Source organism: Salarias fasciatus, chromosome 11, assembly GCF_902148845.1.
Source record: "Salarias fasciatus chromosome 11, fSalaFa1.1, whole genome shotgun sequence".
NCBI lineage: Eukaryota > Metazoa > Chordata > Actinopteri > Blenniiformes > Blenniidae > Salarias > Salarias fasciatus.
In genome coordinates, this window is record NC_043755.1 from 23,704,556 (window position 1) to 23,726,013 (window position 21,458).

The window sequence follows — 21,458 nt, forward strand, 5'->3', positions numbered from 1 at the left end:
GGAAGAAAAAGAAGAACCAGAGCTTCCACAGATCAAACAGGAACAAGAAGAACCAGAACCTCCAGAGATCAAACAGGAACAAGAAGAACCAGAACTTCCAAAGATCAAACAGGAGGAAGAACCAGAACCTCCACAGATCAAACAGGAACAAGAAGAACCAGAACCTCCAAAGATGGAGGAACAGGAGGTTCTGGGTACCAGCCAGGAGGGAGAGCAGCTTATTCTTAAGTTTGAGATTGAAAGCCTTGAAGTTCCTTCTATTGAGGAGCAAAGTGACCTGAGAGAACCAGAGGAAGTACGGGACACTGAGCAGCTCCTCTCTCAGGACTCTGAAGTCCACCATGAGAACAAACTGATTGATGTTCCTGTTTCAGAGAAGCAGGCTGAAGGTCAAAAGCTTTGTGAGGAAACATGTGGTGAACCTGTCCGCAAAAAACCAAACTTACATCCAAAGGCAGGAGCGGTCACTGACAAGAAGAAAACTTGTGAAACATGTGGGAAAAGTTTCCGTGATCCGAGCTCTTTATTGGTCCACATGAGATCTCACACAGGTGAGAAGCCGTATCCTTGTGAAACATGTGGTAAAAGTTTCAGTCATCAGAGTGCTTTAGTGGTCCACAAGAGATGTCACACAGGTGAGAAGCCATATCCTTGTGAAATATGTGGGAAATGTTTCCGTGTTCAGCAGGCTTTATTGGTCCACAAGAGATCTCACACAGGTGAGAAGCCATATCCTTGTGAAACATGTGGGAAAAGTTTTATTGACCGGAGTCATTTGTTGGTCCACAAGAGATCTCACACGGGTGAGAAGCCATATCCTTGTGAAACATGTGGGAAAAGTTTCACTCGTCAGAGTACTTTGTTGGTCCACAAGAGATGTCACACAGGTGAGAAGCCGTATCCTTGTGAAATATGTGGGAAAAGTTTCAGTCGGTACAGTCATTTGGTGGTCCACATGAGATCTCACACAGGTGAGAAGCCGTATCCATGTGAAGCATGTGGGAAAAGTTTCAATAGCCGGAGTAATTTGTTGGTCCACATGAGATGTCACACAGGTGAGAAGCCGTATCCTTGTGAAACATGTGGGAAAAGTTTCATTACCCGGAGTTATTTGTTGGTCCACATGAGATCTCACACAGGTGAGAAGCCGTATCCTTGTGAAACATGTGGGAAAAGTTTCATTACTCGGAGTCAGTTGTTGTGCCACATAAGATGTCACACAGGTGAGAAGCCGTATCCTTGTGAAACATGTGGGAAAAGTTTCAGTCAGTACATTCATTTGTTGCGCCACATGAGATCTCACACAGGTGAGAAGCCATATCCTTGTGAAACATGTGGGAAAAGTTTCAGTCGTCGCACCGCTTTATTGGATCACAAGAGATCTCACACAGGTGAGAAGCCATATCCTTGTGAAACATGTGGGAAAAGTTTCAGTTATCAGAGCGCTTTATTGGTCCATTACAGATCTCACACAGGTGAGAAGCCGTATCCTTGTGAAACATGTGGAAAAAGTTTCGGTTATCGTTGTTCTTTGCTGCACCACATGAAAATTCACTTGGAGATGAGGTGATGAAAGAATATTGACGATCTCATTGACCCAGTGGGTGTTTTTTCAATCCGATTGAAAACAAGCTTATTAAACGTAGTTGTATACATGTACGGCCTACAAAGCGATCCAATCCTCGTTTATAAGGGTCCTGGGTAAAGCGGATTATACTTCGTCCTATGACATGCGCATAAAATCTCTTGCTGAACTTTCAGGTCTTTAGCTTTGCAGCCAGCAGTCCTCTGCGCGGAGCAGAGTGTTTTTTTCTGCTGGATATTCTGCTCAATAATGTTCCAACATCTTCATGATTCGCTGCTCAGACAGCTCCTCCACCAACCAGATTCCCGCCCCGCTGGCACATCCTGGTATAAGCACCGGGGCTCAGCTCCGCCGATGTTTCGAATTAACTGGTGTCTGTGTTAAGTTGTGACCAACAGATGTTGAAATACTGACTGAAACTTGTAGTGTCTTTGGCAAACAACGGTTATCTACATTTACAGCATGTGTTTACACAGAAATCCGCCATCACCAACTTCTCTCGGGGTTTTTATTAAAAACGTGTTTTCAACCACTGTCCAGTTCTTCTTGTTTTTGACTGTCCTGCTTCCCGTTCACTGCACACGTCCTCATGTCACTACGTTTGAGGGAGCGCACGCGTGGAACAAATAGTCCCTCGTATATTCAGTTCCGCTGAGGACAGTGTTTGTATGAGACATGGCACGGATTATAGATCGGCGTAGAATACCTCATACAATCGAATCCAAAATACAATCCACTCCGAGTGACGCAGATCCACTCAATGTTTATATGACACATTTACTCCACTTCACCTACAATCCGATTATACGGGGCACATGTAAACGTGGCCATTGAGGAAGTTCATCTGTAGCTCCAAATCATTATATGTCATTAGTGTAACATAACCAGTTTAACCCTGTTCAGACTGTTCAAGAGTTTTGTTGTGTAAAAGTGTGATTTTTTTTCAGAAATGGCAATAAAATGTTGACGTAAATCTGATGGGTTTTGTTTTTTGACTCTTTTTTTTTTTGTCAACATGACTGAGTCGCAATTTAACTTGCCTCTTGTTTTAATGCTTCAGATAGAGAAAAAAACATTTTTTGCTTCCATGCAGCACCTGTCTGCTGACATACAATGTCTGAACACTTTCTGGAAAAATAATCTGCCAAATCCTTCAGGACTGATTTTTGGACAGTTGGCTGGCTTTCCTTTCTTAATAAAGTTCCAAACTTTGATAGTGCCATCCATCCATCCATCCATCAATTTTCTACCGCTTATCCGGGGCCAGGTCGCGGGGGCAGCAGTCTCAGCAGGGATGCCCAGACTTCCCTGTCCCCAGACACTTCCTCCAGCTCCTCTGGGAGGATCCCAAGGTGTTACCAGGTCAGCCGAGAGACATAGTCTCTCCAGCGTGTCCTGGGTCTTCCCCGGGGTCTCCTCCCAGTGGGACATGCCCGGAACACCTCCCTAGGGAGGCGTCCAGGAGGCATCCTAACCAGATGCCCGAGCCACCTCAGCTGGCCCCTCTTGATTTGGAGGAGTAGCAGCTCTACTCCGAGCTCCTCCCTGGTGACTGAGCTCCTCACCCTATCTCGAAGGAAGCGCCTAGCCACCCTACGGAGGAAACTCATTTCAGTCGCTTGTATCCGGGATCTTGTCCTTTCGGTCATGACCCAAAGCTCATGACCATAGGTGAGGGTGGGAACGTAGATTGACCGGTAAATCAAGCGATTCGCCTTTCGGCTCAGCTCCTTCTTCACCACGACGGACCGATACAACGACCGCATCACTGCAGCCGCTGCACCGATCCACCTGTCAATCTCACGCTCCATCCGTCCCTCACTTGTGAACAAGACCCCAAGATACTTAAACTCCTCCACTTGGGCCAGAGTCTCTCCACCCACCTGGAGAGGGCAAGCCACCTTCCTCCGGTCGAGGACCATGGCCTCGGATTTGGAGGTGCTGATCCTCATCCCTGTCGCTTCACACTCGGCTGCGAACCACCCCAGTGCATGCTGTAGGTCCGTGTTCGATGAAGCCAACAGGACAACATCATCTGCAAAAAGCAGAGATGAAATCCTATGGTTCCCGAACCGGACCCCCTCCGGCCCCTGGCTGCACCGAGAAATTCTGTCCATAAAGATTATAAACAGAACCGGTGACAAAGGGCAGCCTTGCTGGAGTCCAACATGCACCGGGAACAGGTCCAACTTACTGCCGGCAATGCGGACCAGACTCCTACTCCGGTCATACAGAGACCGGACGGCCCTTAACAAGGGGCCCCGGACTCCGTATTCCCGGAGCACCCCCCACAAGACACCATGAGGGACGCGGCCGAACGCCTTCTCTAAGTCCACAAAACACATGTGGATTGGTTGGGCGAACTCCCACGAACCCTCGAGCACCCTATGGAGGGTATAGAGCTGGTCCAGTGTTCCACGACCAGGACGAAAACCACATTGTTCCTCCTAAATCCGAGGTTTGGACTGGGATGATTCTCAAAGTGTCTGCTGTCACAGGCTGGTGAGGTTTCTGTTTTAAGAGTTGGTGGTTCCATCCATTCAGTCAGACTGAGAGGTTTTCAAAAACAGTTTCACCTGGAGCTTTTCTAAATCCACATTGATCCTTGGTTTGCTACACTGACACAATGAAAAGGCTGTTTGTCTGTCTTGACTTTGGGCATGCAGACAAACTAAGGAAGGTGTCTTTTTTTTATTAGTCCGGAGAGAAAATGCTAAAAGTATGAGTGTGGATTGGGTCTGATACCCTCACAGAGCAAACTCAAAAGAGTACAATAGTTCAAAGAGTTTATCTAAAAACTAATGTCAAAAGCATTCAGAGGGTAGTCCTGAACCAAGTCCAAAAAACGGTCCAAAACACAAGAGATGTCACGAGACGAAGGTACGGTGACGGCCTGGCGACAGCAACATGAGGGGAAGGGGTTGAAATAGACTGGGGAGGGATGACAGAGATGAGCTGACTGACATGAGACACACAGGGAGGACTGACAGGAAGGACAGGTGTGTCCTGATGGAGAGGAGGCAGGTGAGTGTCAAAATAAAAGAGGAAGAGATGAGCAACTCAGAGGTGCACCCGGACACCTGACAGGGTTATACTCATTGGCCCAGTTTGCATGGGTGTTTTTTCAATCCAATTGTAAACAATCGTATTAAACGCGAGTGTATTCATGAACGGCATACAAAGCGATCCACGATGAATCCTCGTTTACAAGGACCCTGGGTGAAGCGGATTATACAGCGTCCTGTGACATGCGCACAAAGTCTCTTGAGGAACTTGCAGGTCTTTAGCTCTGCAGCAGCAGTCCTCAGCGCCCAGCAGAGTGTTTTTATCTGCTGATATCTGCTCAAATAATGTCCCAACATCTCCACGATACACTGCTGAAGGAGCAGCTGCTCCCCTGGCTGCTGCACCACCGTGCCGAGTGGCACGTCTCGGTGTGAGCGCTGCTCCGCATGCCGATGTTTCGAATTAATGGTGTCGGTGTCAACTTGTGACCAATAGATGACTGAAACTTGTAGTCGTTCTGGCGAACGTCGGTTATCGACAGTTACAGTGAGTGTATACGTTTAAAGTCTTTTGTGAGACTTACTTTAATAAATGCCGTTATCAGCATGTGTTTACACAAACCTCCGCTGTCATTCGTTAACACGGGAACCAGTTAATCCATAACACCGGCTGGACGATTGCTCGTATTCTGCTATGGAGCTCTTCATACAACTCGCTTCAGTGTTTTTTCTGTCAGGGTTTTTTTTTATTAAAAAAGTGTTTTTCAACCACCGTCGTGCTCTTCTGCTTGTTTTTGACTGTCCTGCTTCCCGTTTACTGCGCACATCACATGTCACTACATAAGAGGGAACGCATGCAATAATCCCCCGTTTAATTCGCTCGCTGTCAGGCTTATATGAGACACGGAGCAGATTGTCGATCGGTGTACACTACCTTGTACAATCGGCTCTGAAATAAAATACGCTCTGAGTGAAGCGGATCCACTCGGGCATTTATATGACGCATTTACAATCCGCTCCGCCATATAAGCGGATTATACGGGTGCATGTAAACTGCCTACCCAAAAGACTGGGTTGATGATTTTACTGAAGTGAAGAGAAGAGTCACCATTTTGGACACTCCTGCAACTCCTCCATCTTGCATCCAGAGACTTCTGGTAAATTGACAGAAAACTGGAGTCCTGTGTTTTCACAGAAAATGATTGAAATGCCTCAAGAGGAGAAGACCTCTGACATCCCTCTCACTTTAGAGATGTGGGGCTGTGGCTCAGTATGTAGAGCGGTTGCTGTGCGAAGGATGGGGCCCGATCTTCTCGCCCCCCTGCACAGGCAAAAGTGATGCAAACGACATGAAAGGGGGCGAGTTTTCACGGAGCGGGTGTGGTGTCGATCACATGGTGGTGACGTCAGCACACGTCGGGTATTTGTAGGCGCTGTTTATGCCCTGGGAATGATGGGAAATGTATGCCAGAATAAAGCCTCATTCATTGAAGTCACGCCGCTGTCTGGATCATCTTTGGGGATGTAATAGCGGGGAGTGGAGGAAGCGGACAATATGCTGGTGGGTTGTGGTGCAGAGATTATGAACGGTACACCTGTCAAACGGTAACGCAGGTGTCCAAAGGCGAGCTCAGGGAGGACAGAAACCTCCCGTAGAGCAGAAGGGCAAAAGCTCACTTGATCTTGATTTTCAGTATGAGTACAGACCGTGAAAGCGGGGCCTCACCATCCTTCTGACTTTCAAATGAAACTGATATACACAGGTACACGAGAATTGGGGGAGTTGGCACATTTTATTAGTGTGTGTATTTCATTGTTAGAAAAATAAAAGATATTTTTTTCCGTGCATTTGTGGGTTCTGCCTTGCAAAAGTATTCACCCCCTTTGAATTCACTGACGTTTTTCTTGTAAAGTATGACACTGAAGAAAAAGGTCAGTGAATTCAACTTCAGGGGTGGAGAACATTACAATACAATACAATTACAATAAAATTATAATGCGGGTGTCTGGTTTGACCAGGCGGCCTGGTCACATGATCTGGTCACATGACCAGACAGGCGCTAGCGCTGCATGCTCGCAGCTAAGCTACTTGGTTCAAACAGAAGGTCAAACATGAAGCTCCAGGTACATTATCCACCTCTAACCTGTCAGTCACCATAGTCACACAGTTTGTCCTCCAGTCTCCCAACCGGGCAGTACGGTGCGCTGCACAGCCCAGCTGCCCGCCCGCCCGCCCGGTACGTGGGAAGCAGCAGCGCAGCCGGCACGAAAATACTGTGCAAATCGCAATAAAAAGAGGCTTTTGGCTGAGTTGGTAAGCAGCTTACAGTCAAGTCGGCACCGGCCATCTCAGCTACTTGAGTCGAGGCCGACTTGGCTAGGTGCCGACTTCACTTGGTGCCGACTTAACTGTATCCCAGGGGCGGTGCCGAGTTGGCCAGGGCCGACTTGGATTGGTGCCGACTTGACTGACATTTCACAGGACGCTGTATAATCTGCTTCACCCAGGGTCCTTGTAAATGAGGATTCATCGTGGATCGCTTTGTATGCCGTCCATGAATACACTCGCGTTTAATAAGATTGTTTACATTCGGATTGGAAAAACACCCATGTGAACTGGGCCATTGTAAGAGAAGGGAAGCTACTCTGTATTATAAAGTGCTACCAAAAGACGTTGCTTGGATGGCAACACACGTCGCTCCAAAGGCTGTATGTACCTTTCAGCATTAACGGTGCCTTCACAGATGTGTCAGTTACCCATGCCTCGGGCACGAGTACACCCCCAGACCATCACAGATTCCAGCTTTGAACAGTCCGGCTGGTTCTCTTCCTCTTTGGTCCGGAGGACTCGACAACCACACGTTCCAAAAACAGTTTGAAATGTGGACTCGTCAGACCACAGAAGACTTTTCCACTTTTGCATCAGTCCATCTTAGATAAGCTTGGGCCCAGTGAAGCCGGCAGCGATTCTGGGTGATGTTGATAAATGGCTTTCGCTTTGCATAGTAGAGTCTCAACTGGCACTTACAGATTAGGCCATAAGGTGAACCATGAAAAAGTGACTACAAAATGATTTTCATTCCCATGTCTGGCCACTCCTCTTTAGATGAGTTTTTGTTTAGAATATACCCTTACAGACTTTAGGTTAAAAGTTCTCCTCAATACATGCTGGAGTTTTTTTTTTGTTTTTTTTTTTTTGGTCAAAAGCCATATATCTAAATAAATATGAATTGAAAAAAATAGAAATTCTGTGGTGCTAAACTCACATGTTTTATTTATCAGCATTCCTTTAGCAACAAAAAATGTCTCACAAATTGACATTCATACATTCACACTTTGAGGAGCAGGATTTTCAGTCACCCAGGTCACTGTTCAGTCCCCATCTTCAATGTGCCTTCCTCTACCGGTGGGTGAGGGTGCACACAAAACACCCTTCAGACAATGTCCCCTTATTGCTGCTTGGTAGTTTGACCTTTTGCAGAGCTGGTGTCGAGCATCACGTGTTGGAGGCAGTGATAGTTCTGGCAAACCTGATGATGCCGTGCAGAATGCTTTGTATCTTGCATCGCTCACATTTTCAGCAGACTGGCTATACAGGCGGCACACCTATATGCAAAGTACTTCAGAGATGCACTGCTCCAGGTTGAAACTTCTACCCAGATTTGAAAATGCAGTGAGGTATTTTGCTTTTTCACAAGCAACAGAAAATGTCTTTTTTTCCCCTTGCCATGAAAAGCACCAGTAGAGTCCCAGCCTGAGAAGGTCTGAGTCCCAGTAAGTGCTGAACACTCTGTCGTGACCGTCCCGCCCCCAGCCTCCGGCCCAGGATGAAGCTCTGCCCCCAAACCCGCACTCCCACCAGACCCTCCCAGCACCCCGGGAACTTTCTACCACGCTCCTGCTGAGCGTCACACACCAGGTGGGGGAAACTCTGCAATGAATTCAGCTCACTCTAATTTGTATTTCTATTTGCAGGACTTCAGGCATTTCAGTGACAGACGGGATGAAGGGGAAGGACAGATCAGGAGAGGTAATATCCTTTCTGAGCACTAGATGGCAGCCTCAACCTTCTCCAGAATCAGATCAACCCAGTTTGAGGGACACGAGCAGGAACAGAGTTCTTCTCTGAAAGATGCTGATGAAAACATTAAATCAATCACTACTTTGTCTTTGAAAAAGTTCATGAAAATACGTTAAAGGCAATATTTAAATCTTCAAACAGCCTTTTAAAGTGTAGACTCCTAAATGTCGCTGGCAGTAAATCTTTTTTATTTTCAACATTAAATCAAATTGTAACAGTGCAAACAACAGTGAGGTTCCCGTCAGCCCGCTTATATAAAGGTCTCTAATTTTCACTCTATCCCAAGACGCAACGCAGCTGCCCTCCAGCATGATGATGCCTCCGCCCTGCTTCACACTGACCTATAAACATGCTGCTGTTCCAGATGTGGTCCAACGGTTTGGCTCTGTGTATGTCTGGAAACTTCATCTCACTGGAGGGAGGCAGTAAAATAAAAACTTCCCCAGAGAGCGCTGTGTGGGAGGGTCCTGAAGCGGCCCCCCCTCAACACTCCTGGAGTCGCTGTGGAATCCGCTGATCTCCACCGATCCAGCGATCAGATTTGTCTGAGCACAGTCCTGGAGGATCAGGGAGAACACCTGTCCAGGCTTCCTCTGTGGAGCTTCGTGTTCTCCATGTGGGTTTTCCCAGAATTCCCTGGTTTTAGTGGCACCAAACGTCCTGCAGAAGAACCTTCCAACATGTCAGTCGACACTGCATGTTTGTGCTGTTAGGTTCAGTGAATCTGTCCGTCTGAATGGCTCCCACTCAGGATCGGAAGTCAGCCCTGCTCACAGGTCCCCACTGAGGGTCCCTGAGCATGACCCCTGACCCCTGCCAGCTCCCTGGGGCACTGTAATGTGGCTTCACCTCCTCATCCTAAAAACAGGATGGGTCAGTGTGGAAAAGTGGAATTCATAAACTGGGATAAGTTTACTTCAGAGTTCTGCAACGTTTTGGGCCAAACGAGCCTGTTTTTTTTAACTTTCCACCAAATCGAATAGAACTGGAGCCACGGAGCACTTTTATCCTTTAAAACTAGACTCACACAGCGTGTGAAGCATCAAATACAGTATAATTCTTATGTCCATTCAAAAAACTATCTTAAGTTGAATTTATGAAATTTCAATTTCTGTTCAGATGGTAAACATTTACTGATGTTTTTGCATCAGATTTTAAGTTTCATCCGTCATTTTCAGTATTTTTTCTTTGTTTTGCTTTTAGAGCATTTTGACATTTTATCTGACTTAACCATATTTTGCTTTTTTTTTAAGTAGTTTTTTTTCTTTAAGAAGTCATTTTTAACTTTTCTTGTCTTGTAGAAATTTGACTCATTCTGTTCTTTTGAAATCTTGTTTTTTCCTATTTCTTCTTTCCCCCATTTTAATGACTGTGCCTTCTGAGTGTGGTGTGCTCATAGAATAATAACATAATATTTATTTCTTTTAAGATATATTTTAAGTTTAAGGGAGTCGCTACAGAGGCAGGTAGCTTGAAAAAGTCCCTTTTGGAAACGAGGAAACTTCATGCAGCTGGTTTAAAGTTAGATGTAGGTCAGAACCAGTGTTCTCTGTGTGCTAGTAGCTCATGAAGACGTTCTAAAGCCCCGCAGTGACTTGTTCTCTCTCTCTCTCCCTCTCTCTCTCTCTCTCCTTCTCGTGGCTTCAGGTGTCAGGTTTCACTCCTACTTCATCGCGCGCGTCCCCGGAGTGCAGCCAGGCGCGCGCCGGCCGCGGATCGATGCAGACGTCTGTCTGCAGGCTGCGCGGATCCTCGCGACAGTTAGCGGAGGTCATCTCTCGGTGGGGGTGGGGGTCGCGGAGGGAGGGGGCCGCGCGCGGCCGCCGCAGCCTCAGGACCACGGCGCGCGGCCGCGAGATGTCCGCACCGTGAAGGACCGGCACCCCGAGCCCGGAGGGGCATGCACGCGCCCGGGGGCAACAACCATGGTAAGAGAGGCTTTGTTGCCCCGCACGAGCTGACACTTCATTGCTTGGTACTTTTTAAAAAGCACTAATTTTCTGTGCTTAATTTCTCTAAAAAGTTTTTTTTTTTTGAGGGGCCAACAAAAAAAGTAGGTTAAAGTCTCTGAATGACACGTTTGAGAGGAATCTAATTTAACTTTTAATAGTTATTTTTAAGAAACAATACTGTTTAGAACATCTTCTACAATAAAAAATACTTTTGAGCATGCTCACCCTGCTTTATCAAGAGGAAGTGTAAATCCAGAGTGAGTTTATTGTTGCAACGACTGAATATCAGTCACATCACAGTCTAAATGTTGAGAAAGTGTTTATGATGTCAAACATATGGCCCGGGGGCCAAAACCGGCCCGCGGGAGACTCCAGTCTGGACCACCACACCAAGAAACAATTTCAAAGAAAACAAAGTAGAATGAAAGCCATGCTGTCTGGGGGAATTGGTAGAAACACCCATAATGCAACAGCTTTCTACATGCAACCAACTTCTTCATCTTGACTGATAGTGAAAGTTTCCTTGTCAGGTGTTGGACCTCGGTCTGAGGAATCTGATGTGGTTGAAGGTGATCTGTTCATATGTGTGACCTCTCTGGCTTAATGTCACCACGCGGTGCTGTTTGGAGAAAATCAAAAAGGCAAACATCTTTTCCTGATCAGACTCTGGATGAACTGAAAGTTTCTTTATTCTTTCAGTTTAAAAAGAAATGCAACAAATCCATCCTCACTTGTAAGTGCCATATGTACATATTTAAGTTAAAGATTGAGTTCATGATTTGATGTTATGGGAACAGGGAAAATTGTGTTTTGAATTCTTATTTGAATGATTATTAATAGTTTTCTTTTGGAGAATTACAGCACATAATTCATGTTTTTGGAGTAATTTAAGTTGGATAAATATATTGCGCTTTTTGCTTTAAGAAGTTTGTCCTAGTTGTGACGCCATAGTTCCGGTGCTGAGCCGCTAGGAGAGGCTGGAGTCTCACGGTTTTCTGACCGTGTCCGTGTCCGTGTCCATGACCGTGACTGAGGATCGTTTAGCCGTACCATGTCGGACTAGGTGAATATAGGAAATGGAAAATAACTTTTTGAGTTATGGAATCTTATTTTTGTGTAAATAAACCTGTGAAAAGTTCATCGCTGGGAGCCATTTTTTCTTTGGATGAAGACACGCGTCAGCCACAGACTCCAGGATCACATCAGAGATAGGTTTTTATTGGGAAAGCCTACATCACTCCTTCTGAGGAAAGCTGGATGTGGTCTCAGTGCAAAGCGTTCTGGGATTGATCTACAGACTGATTAGGGAGATGTTGTTGATGAATATCATTCTGATCACATGCAGACGGGGCAGTTTGATCGGGCCGGCTGTGAAGTGACCATGTAACCACAGGGACTGTGTTCTGGTCGTCTTGTTGTGACGCATTAGCTGAGCTGTCGGCGCCGTGCGGCTCACGTTAGGTACACCTTCATCTGATCCGACAGGGACGTCAAACTCATCTCAGCTCAGAGTCCAACTGATCCAGAAACACATCAGTCTGAAACACAGGAATTCAAAAGAAAGTGTCCAATTCTTAAAGCATTCTCATTTATTGGTATATTTCTAGAAAAACACATAAAACCCAATGTCACCTTTCTAAATGTTCATGCTTTATAAAGTTTTAGTGTGGGACCAGAACCCTGGACCTGGACTGGTTTTGTCCTGTCGCTGTGTGTTTGTCTCATTCTTCATAATGTTAGCATCTTGCTAGCATCACAGCGTCAATATAATGGTCACAATACGAAGCATAATGCAGCCGTCAGCGGCAGGCAGCCGTTATGGAGGACAAGCTGCGTTTATGTGACGCTGCAATTTCACAGAACGTACATGCTAATGCTAATGCTAATGCTAATGCTAATGCTAATGGTGCTTACAGTGGGACAGCTGTCTTATTGCTGGCAGGATGAAATATCAAGTTCAGGAATAATGAGCTGCTCGAGAAAAGGTCTGGACCAATGCTAATTTGAAAAGCAGCCGTTTCCATCTTGAAGCACAACGCCGTTCCTGAGCAGCTCTGCAAACTGAAGTTTTCTGTGTGTCAGTGATGATTATGAAATTTTTCCTTCAAGTTTCTTTCCAGACGTTTTCCAGTAGAAGACAGTAGCTATCTGATCAGTGAAAAATGAAAGCAACAGTAAGAACACCAGAAATAACCAACAGACCATTATAATGCCCACAGGTCAAACCGGCCCACATGAGGCTCCGGTCTGGAAACCAAACCACCAATCCAGTGGTGCTAATTTCAAAGAAAACTTTCTTTTCTCTACAACTTTCTTAAGAATAGCAGATGCAACACAGCAGTGAGACCCGAGCTGAGATATCACTGATGCTGCTGTGATAGATGGCAAACTGGTCTCAAAGTCATGCTCTCAGCGGCGGATTGTGAATCCATGCAGACAGAAACAGCGAGAGGAGAAGCTTTTCCAACATTTCACTGTTTATCGTAGCAGATTTTTTTCATTGAAGTTGGTTTTATGTTGAAATTGGAGCCATTTTCTGCAGTAATTCTTTGGTTTATGTGAAAATATAAAGGTTTCCATCATGAAAGCTCTGCACCACAGCACTGAACAACTTCAAAGTTTACATTTAAAGGTGCTGTAGGCAGGATTTTGCTCGTCAATGCTAATTTTTCTGTTTTCTTTAGATTAAATATCAGAGTATCCATTGATTAGGAGTGTAGTATAATTGCACTACTGCGAGTGCGCAGCATTTCCATCTGTCTCTGTTCTGAGCTGAAAAGTATTCTCGACAGCTCCAGGTATGTTTCACCAATCAGAGGAGCCCCTGAGGCTCTAACCTGATTGGTCGAGGGGCAGCGCTTCAAAGCTCTGCTTCTCGTGAACGAGCATGAGGAAGTCCAGGCCATATTTACCTGCCTCGTCGGACATAACATCATCAAAACACCACGGAGGACACCATCTGTTTCTACTGGAATTCTTAAAAAAAAAGGCTTTGACCCCAGGCCCGCCGTGAAAAGGTCACAGGTGAATCAACCCGCCGGCGCAGGCGGCCGTGACACTGCCGGCCCTGCTCGGCACCCCGAGGTGGGCACGACTCCCGGTTTCAAATCGCCATCTTGGATGGGTCAAATCGCCATCTTGCGAAGGTAATCCTGCCTGCACACCTTTAAAGGTTGTCATGGCTGTATTTCACTATTTCACGGGGAAATCCGGCTGCATGCGGACATTCAGCTGCAGTGTGTTCGACATCTCAGAACAATGTGAGGTGGAGGAAAAAAAAGGCAGGCATGGCAGGGAAGCTATACAAAGGTTTGAACTTGACATTGTCTGACAGTCACTGAAGTTTGTTTGAAGAGGGTGAACCTTGAACAAAGTTTGTTTGGCATGTGGGACGGCGGGTCGCTATCTGCTGATTGGCGTCTTTCAGGGAGTCTCCAGTCTCACGTTTCTAATTGGTTCCACATGCAGAGCAGAGCAGAGAGACTGCCTGGAGACCAGGAGAGACCGCCACTCTACTCCGCTCGTCCCGCTACGTCTCATTCAGTCCCGTCTCTTCTCGTCCTGTCCCTTCCCGTCCTGTCCCGTGCTGTCCCAGCTCATCTCGTCCCCTCCTGTCTTCTCTTGTCTCGTCCTCTCCCATCCCGTGCCATCTCATCTTGTCCCATCCTGTCTTGTCCTGTCCCGTTCCATCGTCTTTTGTCTTGTCCCGTCTCGTCTTTTCTTGTCCCATCTCATCCTGTCCCATCTCCTCTTTTCCCATCCTGTCTCGTCCTGTTCTGACTCGTCTTGTCTTGTCCCATCCTATCTCGTGTTGTCCTGTCCCATCTCCTCTTGCCTTGTCCCGTCTCATCCTGTCCCATCCCGTCTCGCCTTGTCTTGTCCCATCTCATCCCGTCCAGTCTCCTCTTGTCTCGTCCCGTCTCCTCTTGTTCCATCCCGTCTCGTCCCGTCTCGTGGTCCACCTTCAGGATTTCCGTCCTGTCCACACAGAACCCGTCCAGCGCTGCAGCACAGTCGTCCTTTGTATGTAAAACACCAGGGACCGCCGGCTCGTGGTGTCCTCGGCTGGGCTTTCCTGTTCCTGCGTCCTGAGAGGGAGGGAGGGAGAAAGAAAAACACTTTCCCCGCCGTGCTGACTGAGCTGCACTCGCCCGTCCCTTCAGGAAGAGAAGCCGGTGTTCTGGAGCAGCGGGCGTCTCGTGTCCGTCTCGCTGCAGCTTCATGAAAACCAGCTGCGAGCGCCACTTTTTATTAAAAACTGTCAAACAAGCCTCAGAAAGGACCGGCGGAGTGCACAATCATTACAGCGTCACAAAGCAGTGCTGGAAATAAGGCTCTTCTTTTGTTGTTGCGTTGCTGTGAGATGTGAGCAGAGCTGTCAGAGCAGAGTGAGGATCAGTCCAGATGGTCACTAATCTGGAGGGAAACAACTAAAACCAAGAAGAAGAAGGAGAGCCAGCTGAGATAACGTGGAGGACGGCACCCAGACTCTACACCTGGGGGAACAGTGAAACCAAGGAGCTGTCGATGTTTTTAGAGAAAATCTTGGTTTTGGATGAAGTGGACGTTCTCCCAATGAAGAAAGACTCCGTTTTATCACCGTCTGATAAAATACCAGCAGACAGGACACTCTTAAATGTCTTAGGTGAATGTTTTTGTGTTTTTGTTTCATAAAACTTTAGCGTTTGCATGTCTTCCATGTCCGTTTACGCATAAATTCCAGAAACCCTGAAAATATTGCAGTTAGCAGACCAGGCCACTAGTTGGTGCTGTTGGTTGTTTTAGCAATGAAACCACACACACACGCTGCAGAGAACAACACACTCTAAACATTAACAGTGGAGAACACGGACATTCATATGGACGGAACACCTAGTTGGACTGTTTCTACGGTGACTGTCAATTCTAGAACTACCAAGTCCAGGAGAATATGGCAGGAACCAGGACCAGGACCAGGAGACATTGAGTCCATGAGCAGCAGCTGTGATTCAGAAAAGTTACATTTTCCCTCGTTTGTGCAAGTGGACCAAGAGAACACTCCCAAACTTTTTACATTTTCACTTGGAAACCGTTGTATAATTGGGGCCTCAGCGCTTGTTCTCAAAGGAAAATGATTTATAGCCACAACCAAAATTATCAGCAGTAAAACATCTGATTGTGTACGAAGGGTAAAGTTGTTCACATCCTCATCCAGCCTCCTTCAGTACCACTGAGCTGGTGAACTTTTGAAAACTTTGTGCTGTAAATCTTTGAAGTTAATGAGAACGTTCAGACTGGAGAATTGGTTGTGTTTCTTGCAGTATATCCATCTAACCGTCCCAGCAGGGGTTGAGCTGTGCTCACACACTGAGTCTGGACGTGATAAGTGGACAGCAGCTCCAGCTGGACGGCAGCCCGAAGGGCCAAAACGAAGACTGCAGTAATCCAGCGTGCACAATAGCAACTCTGTTCCACTACCTGACCTAAATGGAAGAAAATCATTATTAATGCTGCTAATTTCGCCCGGAGTGACTCCTTCACATTCCGCCTAATGCAGCGTCTCCAGAGTAAATGCCTCCGTTTGGCCTCTGACACACAATTCCTCTTGAACCTGACCTGACAGAAGGCTGACTGTAAAAGAGCCTCGAGTTTCCATTTCCAGTGTTGCAGCAGTGTTTCTCTGCCTCACCCTGCATCGCTTCATCCAAACCTGACACCTTACGATTCAGCCCGTCTGCAGAGTCAGATCCCGACTGTCCTCTGGATCTCAGCGTTCAGGTGTGAATTCAGAGTTCTTCCTCCCATGTTAGGAGTAAATCATATCCAAACTGATCTGTGGAGTTTTGCACCCTCGTGCTGGAACTGTAGACAGTTCTCTTGGTCGTAATTTTCAGAATATTTGAGTGGAGTGGACAGAAAAGTGTCAGGAGGTGAGAATGAGCCGCTGTGTTGAAGCTGCACAGCTCTTTGAAATATCAACATTGGTCCTATTGTCCATCGACTGTCCAACTGTTCACTACAGCCGTGGTGCTCATGAGCAGTGGCAGCGTTTTAGAAAAGTTCTGTTTCCGAGACGCCCAAAACACTACAAATGTTTTGCGTTTTCTCATGAAAATGTTTGTACTGTAGTGAATGAGGCATATGAGCTTTTCCCTGACAGACTCATTCAAAAGTAGCATTAAATACTGGGGAAATAAGCAACAGCTGAAGAGTTTCACACGTTAAATGTAAGTACGTGTCCTTGTGAAGCCAGCGTTTGCCTACAAGGCCCAGGAGTTCAGTTTCTTACATTCTCAGTCAACAGCTTATCTTCTATTGAGCTTTCTTATACAGGATGAGAACTCGTGTCCTCGAACTGGAAATATTTACAACCCAGCCTCGTTTCTATAGAACAAACATGGAGGAGAAACTTCAGATTTATAGTGGTGAATTAATTTATTGCACACAGTGTCTTTGTAAGCTCCTTTTTAAAACAAAATTCTAAATAATTGATAAATGAGAATTGAAAGTATATGAAAAAGTAGACAAATGACCTTCCTGCCAGGCTGCAGCGGTTCAGTGACGGCCGAGAAAGGTTTATATAAGAAAGAAAGAAAAAGGATCAGATGATCAATTTAAAAGGAGATGTGTGATGTTATCATGAATTCCTCTTAGGAAACTGAATCCTTTGTGTCATTTATAAGTTTAAAAAGAAACACAATAAGTCAGTCGTTAAAAAAGAGGTTTTATTTATTTATCTTTCCAGAGAACACGCTCCATTAAATTAGCATGTGTGGGGGAAGCTGTACTTGGCAGCAGGCTTCTTTACAGCCACAGTCTGCTTGTGTCTGCTCCATCTTTCAGACTTTTCTTCCCTCCATGAATTTCAGCGGTGATGAGAAAAGATCCCAAATGAAATCTGGTTGTAGTTTTGTGAAGTAAGAGCCAGACGAGTCTGTCAGTAATCACAGCAACAGCGTCTCTCTCTCTCTCTCTCTCTCAACAGTCTTTCACTCTTGGACATGAGAAGTTGTCCAGTCTTCAGTCTGGTCCTGCAGACTGATCAGATGATACCGAACAAGCCTCAGAAACGTCCTACAGATCTTCTCCTTTTTTTGGGGGGATTTCTCTCTAAAACACCTCCAGGCCACCAGGAACAGAGCGTCATGTTTCACTAGTTTCTTCTCTGTTAAAGGATGATGGTTCATGATGTTTTATTCTCATCGCCTCAGGTACATCATACGCTGCGACTCGGCTTGTTTTCATCCTACAGTCTGCAGCCAGGATAGATTAGGTCTGTACAGTGAGGAGGCGAGATGTCACCTATGAGAGGCTGAAATCACAGCTTGTAGCTGCTGTTTGTAGGAGTGTTGAACAAAACGGGTTTTCAACGGGCTGCAGAGATTCACTTTCAGTCACTGTGTTAAAGAGCTGATGTTGTCAGTTTGCTCTCTGTGCCTGAGCGTCTTCACACTCAATCAGGAACAGTGAGGAGACAACAGCTGAGCCGAGAGTCTACTGTGGACCGAGGAGCAGAGAGGAGGCTGTGGAGACATCAGGAAGACAGAGAGGAGGCTGTGGAGACATCGGGTCCTGCAGAGAGGAGGTGGGGAGACATCAGGTCCTGCAGAGAGGAGGTGTGGGTGCAGCAGAAGTTGCAGGTCATTACAGAAAGGCCTTGATGAGCAGTTTTGCTGCTGTGGAGACTGGACTTCACTGCTGAGCAGAACAGAACCCTGGCAGTGGAGACAGCGGGTCGCTGCAGAGCAGAGAGGTGTGTTACACAAATAAAGTGAGGATTTTTATAAGTACCTTGTGGTGGTGCAGTGGTGCAGTGGTTAGCACTGCGAAACCTCAATGTTAGAACACGGGGATCAGATGAAGTTTAGCGTTGACCGACCCCGTTTCCATTTTCCCAGTACGAAGTGGAATAGCTCCGCTCTCCTTCAGCTCCGTGTGAGTGGAAGAGGTTGCAGATCGATGGATGATTACTCCTGTCACGTACAACTTAAACCTTTAGGAGTAAATTGGCCAATAAATTAAAACTGACCTCCTTCCCACTGCTACAGTTTTTCATACCGTGCATTTCCTCTGCTGGAGGCCAGAGACGTTCATGTAAAGGTTTGGACTCATGAAGGAAATCCCCATCTGCAGCTTGAATAACAGCATTCAGAACCTCTCAGCATGTTGTGGTTCTTCTCACAGAACCCTGAGCAGTGTAGCTTTGGTCTTCTGAAGAGTTTCACCACATCGTCACCAAGCCGTCACAAAACTGTAACGTTTTTTAAAGTGTCCATCAGTGGATGTCGGTTTCAAACCAGAAGCTTATTAAGAAACGTTTTCAGTGTTGAGAAAAACAAGCCGCCCCTCTGCCAGTGACTATTTGATGAGGGCCGTATTCTCCTGGACGTGAGGCTTATTCAGACTTAAACTTGAACCGTAAAACTGCTAAGGAATGAAAAATGCTTTGTGAGCACATTTGCAAGACCGTCACCCATTTGAGAGATCGGCACACTGGGCCTGATCTTCCAAAGTAGTGGTGTCAAACATTTGCCTCGTAAACCAGCCCCGCCCACTCCTCATCCCGTTTGGATTTTGGAGTTGGGCTCAGTCTGGGTAGGAGCCCACAGAAGGGGATTTCACTCGGTCTGAAACGACCGAGCCAATCAGCGTTGCCACTTTTTGTTTTCACATTTTTTTGGCGAATTCCGGTGGCTAAACCGGAAGTGATGCTATCGCTGCGTGTAGCAGAGATGACGGACTTTAACTTTAACCATTGTCTGAAAGCTGCAATAAGTAAAGTTACAGCCAAAATACCAAGAATTACAACAATCAAGCAAGAGCAAGAGTCTGCGCCTGGTGAGTTTCTAACAGGAAAAGACGTTTTTGCGTGTCTTTGCATGTAAGGAAGCTAGAGCTAATGAGCTAATGCTAACCCTTAGAGAAGCAAACGCATTTTGATGACGTATTTGTTTTGAAGCGCTGATTGGCTGAAGTGCGCTGTCAGTCAAAGGAGTACCCGACACCCCCTGCAAGAAGTTTCAATGGGCTCCTATCCAGACTGAGCCCAAATCCAAATCCAAATGTGGATGAGTAGTGGGCGGGGCTGGTTTACGAGGCTAGTCAAACATAAGAACTATGGGCAAAAATTGGCCCTTAAGAGCCTCCAATCGGGCCCACCAAACCACCAAGGGAATTGTGAGAATTAAAAAAAAAAAAAAAAAGAGAGAGATTTTTTTCCATAGTAATTCCTTGGAAGATGGTCTAATGTATCTGACAGTAAAAATAACACACACTATCCATTTCACCTGTATTTTCCCTTCATAAATACAGAATATGAGGTTTCTGTCAGAGATGAAGCTGTGTGGAAATAGTGTGAAGACGTAGAATGTGTAATGTGACTGATTACCTCTGAAAGTGTTTATAGTTTCATGTTCACTTCTAATGAAACGGAGGCGAGAACCAGCTCAGCCTTCAGCAGAGAATCTTCTGTTACTGTGGGAAGATCCATTTCCTCAGCCGGAGACGCTTCAATACCAGCCGGGTCTGGTTCTGCAGAAAGTCTCCTGAGTCTGGTTCTGCAGTTTTCTCCCTGTTTCAGGGTTTTTTTTCCCCTGTACTTGAAGCTGTAGAACTGAATTAAGCTGAAATTAAGTGTTGTTATAATGGAATCATGTAGTTTGCTGCTTCTGTGTGAAGAAGAAAAGGTTTTGGGAGTTTTGCTGGATTAGTTTCACAGAGCCGTGAGAGTGGACAGGAAACGGTGAGGGGGCTTTCAGAGCTGTCACAGGGACTTCAGAGGCGCTTTGCCGCCCACTCCGTCAGTTGCGAGCACAAATCCGAGAGGGACCCCGTCCACACGGCCATCTGCTGCCGGTCTCGGTGCGGAGGCGGCCCGTGTGTGGACGGACGCCGGCGATGAACGCAGTCACTTGTTGCTGGAGTACAGGGAGTCGTGGGCGAGGGAAGAGTTAGAGAGTGAGAGTTCTGGGAAGGAACCAGCAGAAAGACAGTGTGTGTTATCACAGCTCTGTGCTGATCGCCGTCGGCTTTATGATGCCCGATGGGTTTGCCGTGTTACCCTGACCTTTCCAGAGCCTTCAGTCAAAACAAGGCAGCCTTGTAAAACCTGTGCTGAGTAAGGTTTTCCTGCCTCGCATAGGTTGCCATGCAATAAAAATGGCAGCTTGAAGAGTCGTGTCTGCTGGGCTTTAGAAAAGTAAAGTCAAAGGAGGACGGAGAGAAGTGATCAGAGGCAGAATGGAGGAGTGGCAGAAGAAGAAGAGAAAGCAGTGTGGAGAAGCTTCTACCTGAGGGTGAAGGATTCTGTCCTCAATCCAAACTGTCAGGGTGCCTGTCTGTACAAAACTTCCTCACTGAAATATTTATCCTGATCCAACTTGTACCGGTTCTCCCGGGGTGTTTCTCAGAGTAGGTCACGAGCTACAAACCCCATCCACCTCCTCTGTGGGTCAGATTTTAATGCTGTGAACAAGAACAACACGCTACAGGAAAGATCGCAGCGAGTTTTTTTACTGCTTTAAATGTAAAAATATTTTTACAGTTAAAAACAACTTTTCTCACTGTGGGTGTCTACCAGTGTGGTGAAATAAAACGCTATGCAGTAACATGACTCTGTAAATGCACTTATTCAGGTCGCAGCTCCTCGCTGTCTCCTCAGGTGGCTGTTAGCGTTAGCATTAGCTTCACAGGGCTGTAACAGACTGGGGCTTACCGTCTTACATTGGAAAACACAGAGAAAAACACAATCTAAACATTAACAATGGAGAACATGTGATGTTGGGGTATTGATGATCTATCCCGAGCTTCATGATGCAAAGTTAAATCAAAGTTGGTTGAAGCAGTTCAGAGGCTGG

General features: G+C 46.3%; 2 protein-coding genes across 3 annotated transcripts in view; both read left to right on the forward strand.

Annotated features, from left to right (window-relative positions):
* Window positions 1–214: 214 nt before the first annotated feature.
* LOC115396421 (zinc finger protein 271-like) overlaps window positions 215–21,458 on the forward strand; it is a 374,023-nt gene continuing 352,779 nt past the window's right edge. Inside the window, exon 1 of one of the 2 annotated variants that reach the window (XM_030102299.1) lies at window positions 215–1,517. In XM_030102299.1, the coding sequence (XP_029958159.1) occupies window positions 536–1,517 (982 nt within the window). In that variant the 5' untranslated portion in view covers window positions 215–535. Of the gene's footprint in view, window positions 2,485–21,458 lie in introns of those variants that run through there. The other variant, XM_030102300.1, reaches the window with a different exon arrangement.
* LOC115396416 (Golgi-associated kinase 1A-like) overlaps window positions 10,493–21,458 on the forward strand; it is a 50,621-nt gene continuing 39,655 nt past the window's right edge. Inside the window, exon 1 of the mRNA XM_030102293.1 lies at window positions 10,493–10,599. Coding sequence (XP_029958153.1) covers window positions 10,597–10,599 — 3 coding nt within the window. The 5' untranslated portion in view covers window positions 10,493–10,596. The remainder of the gene's footprint in view (window positions 10,600–21,458) is intronic.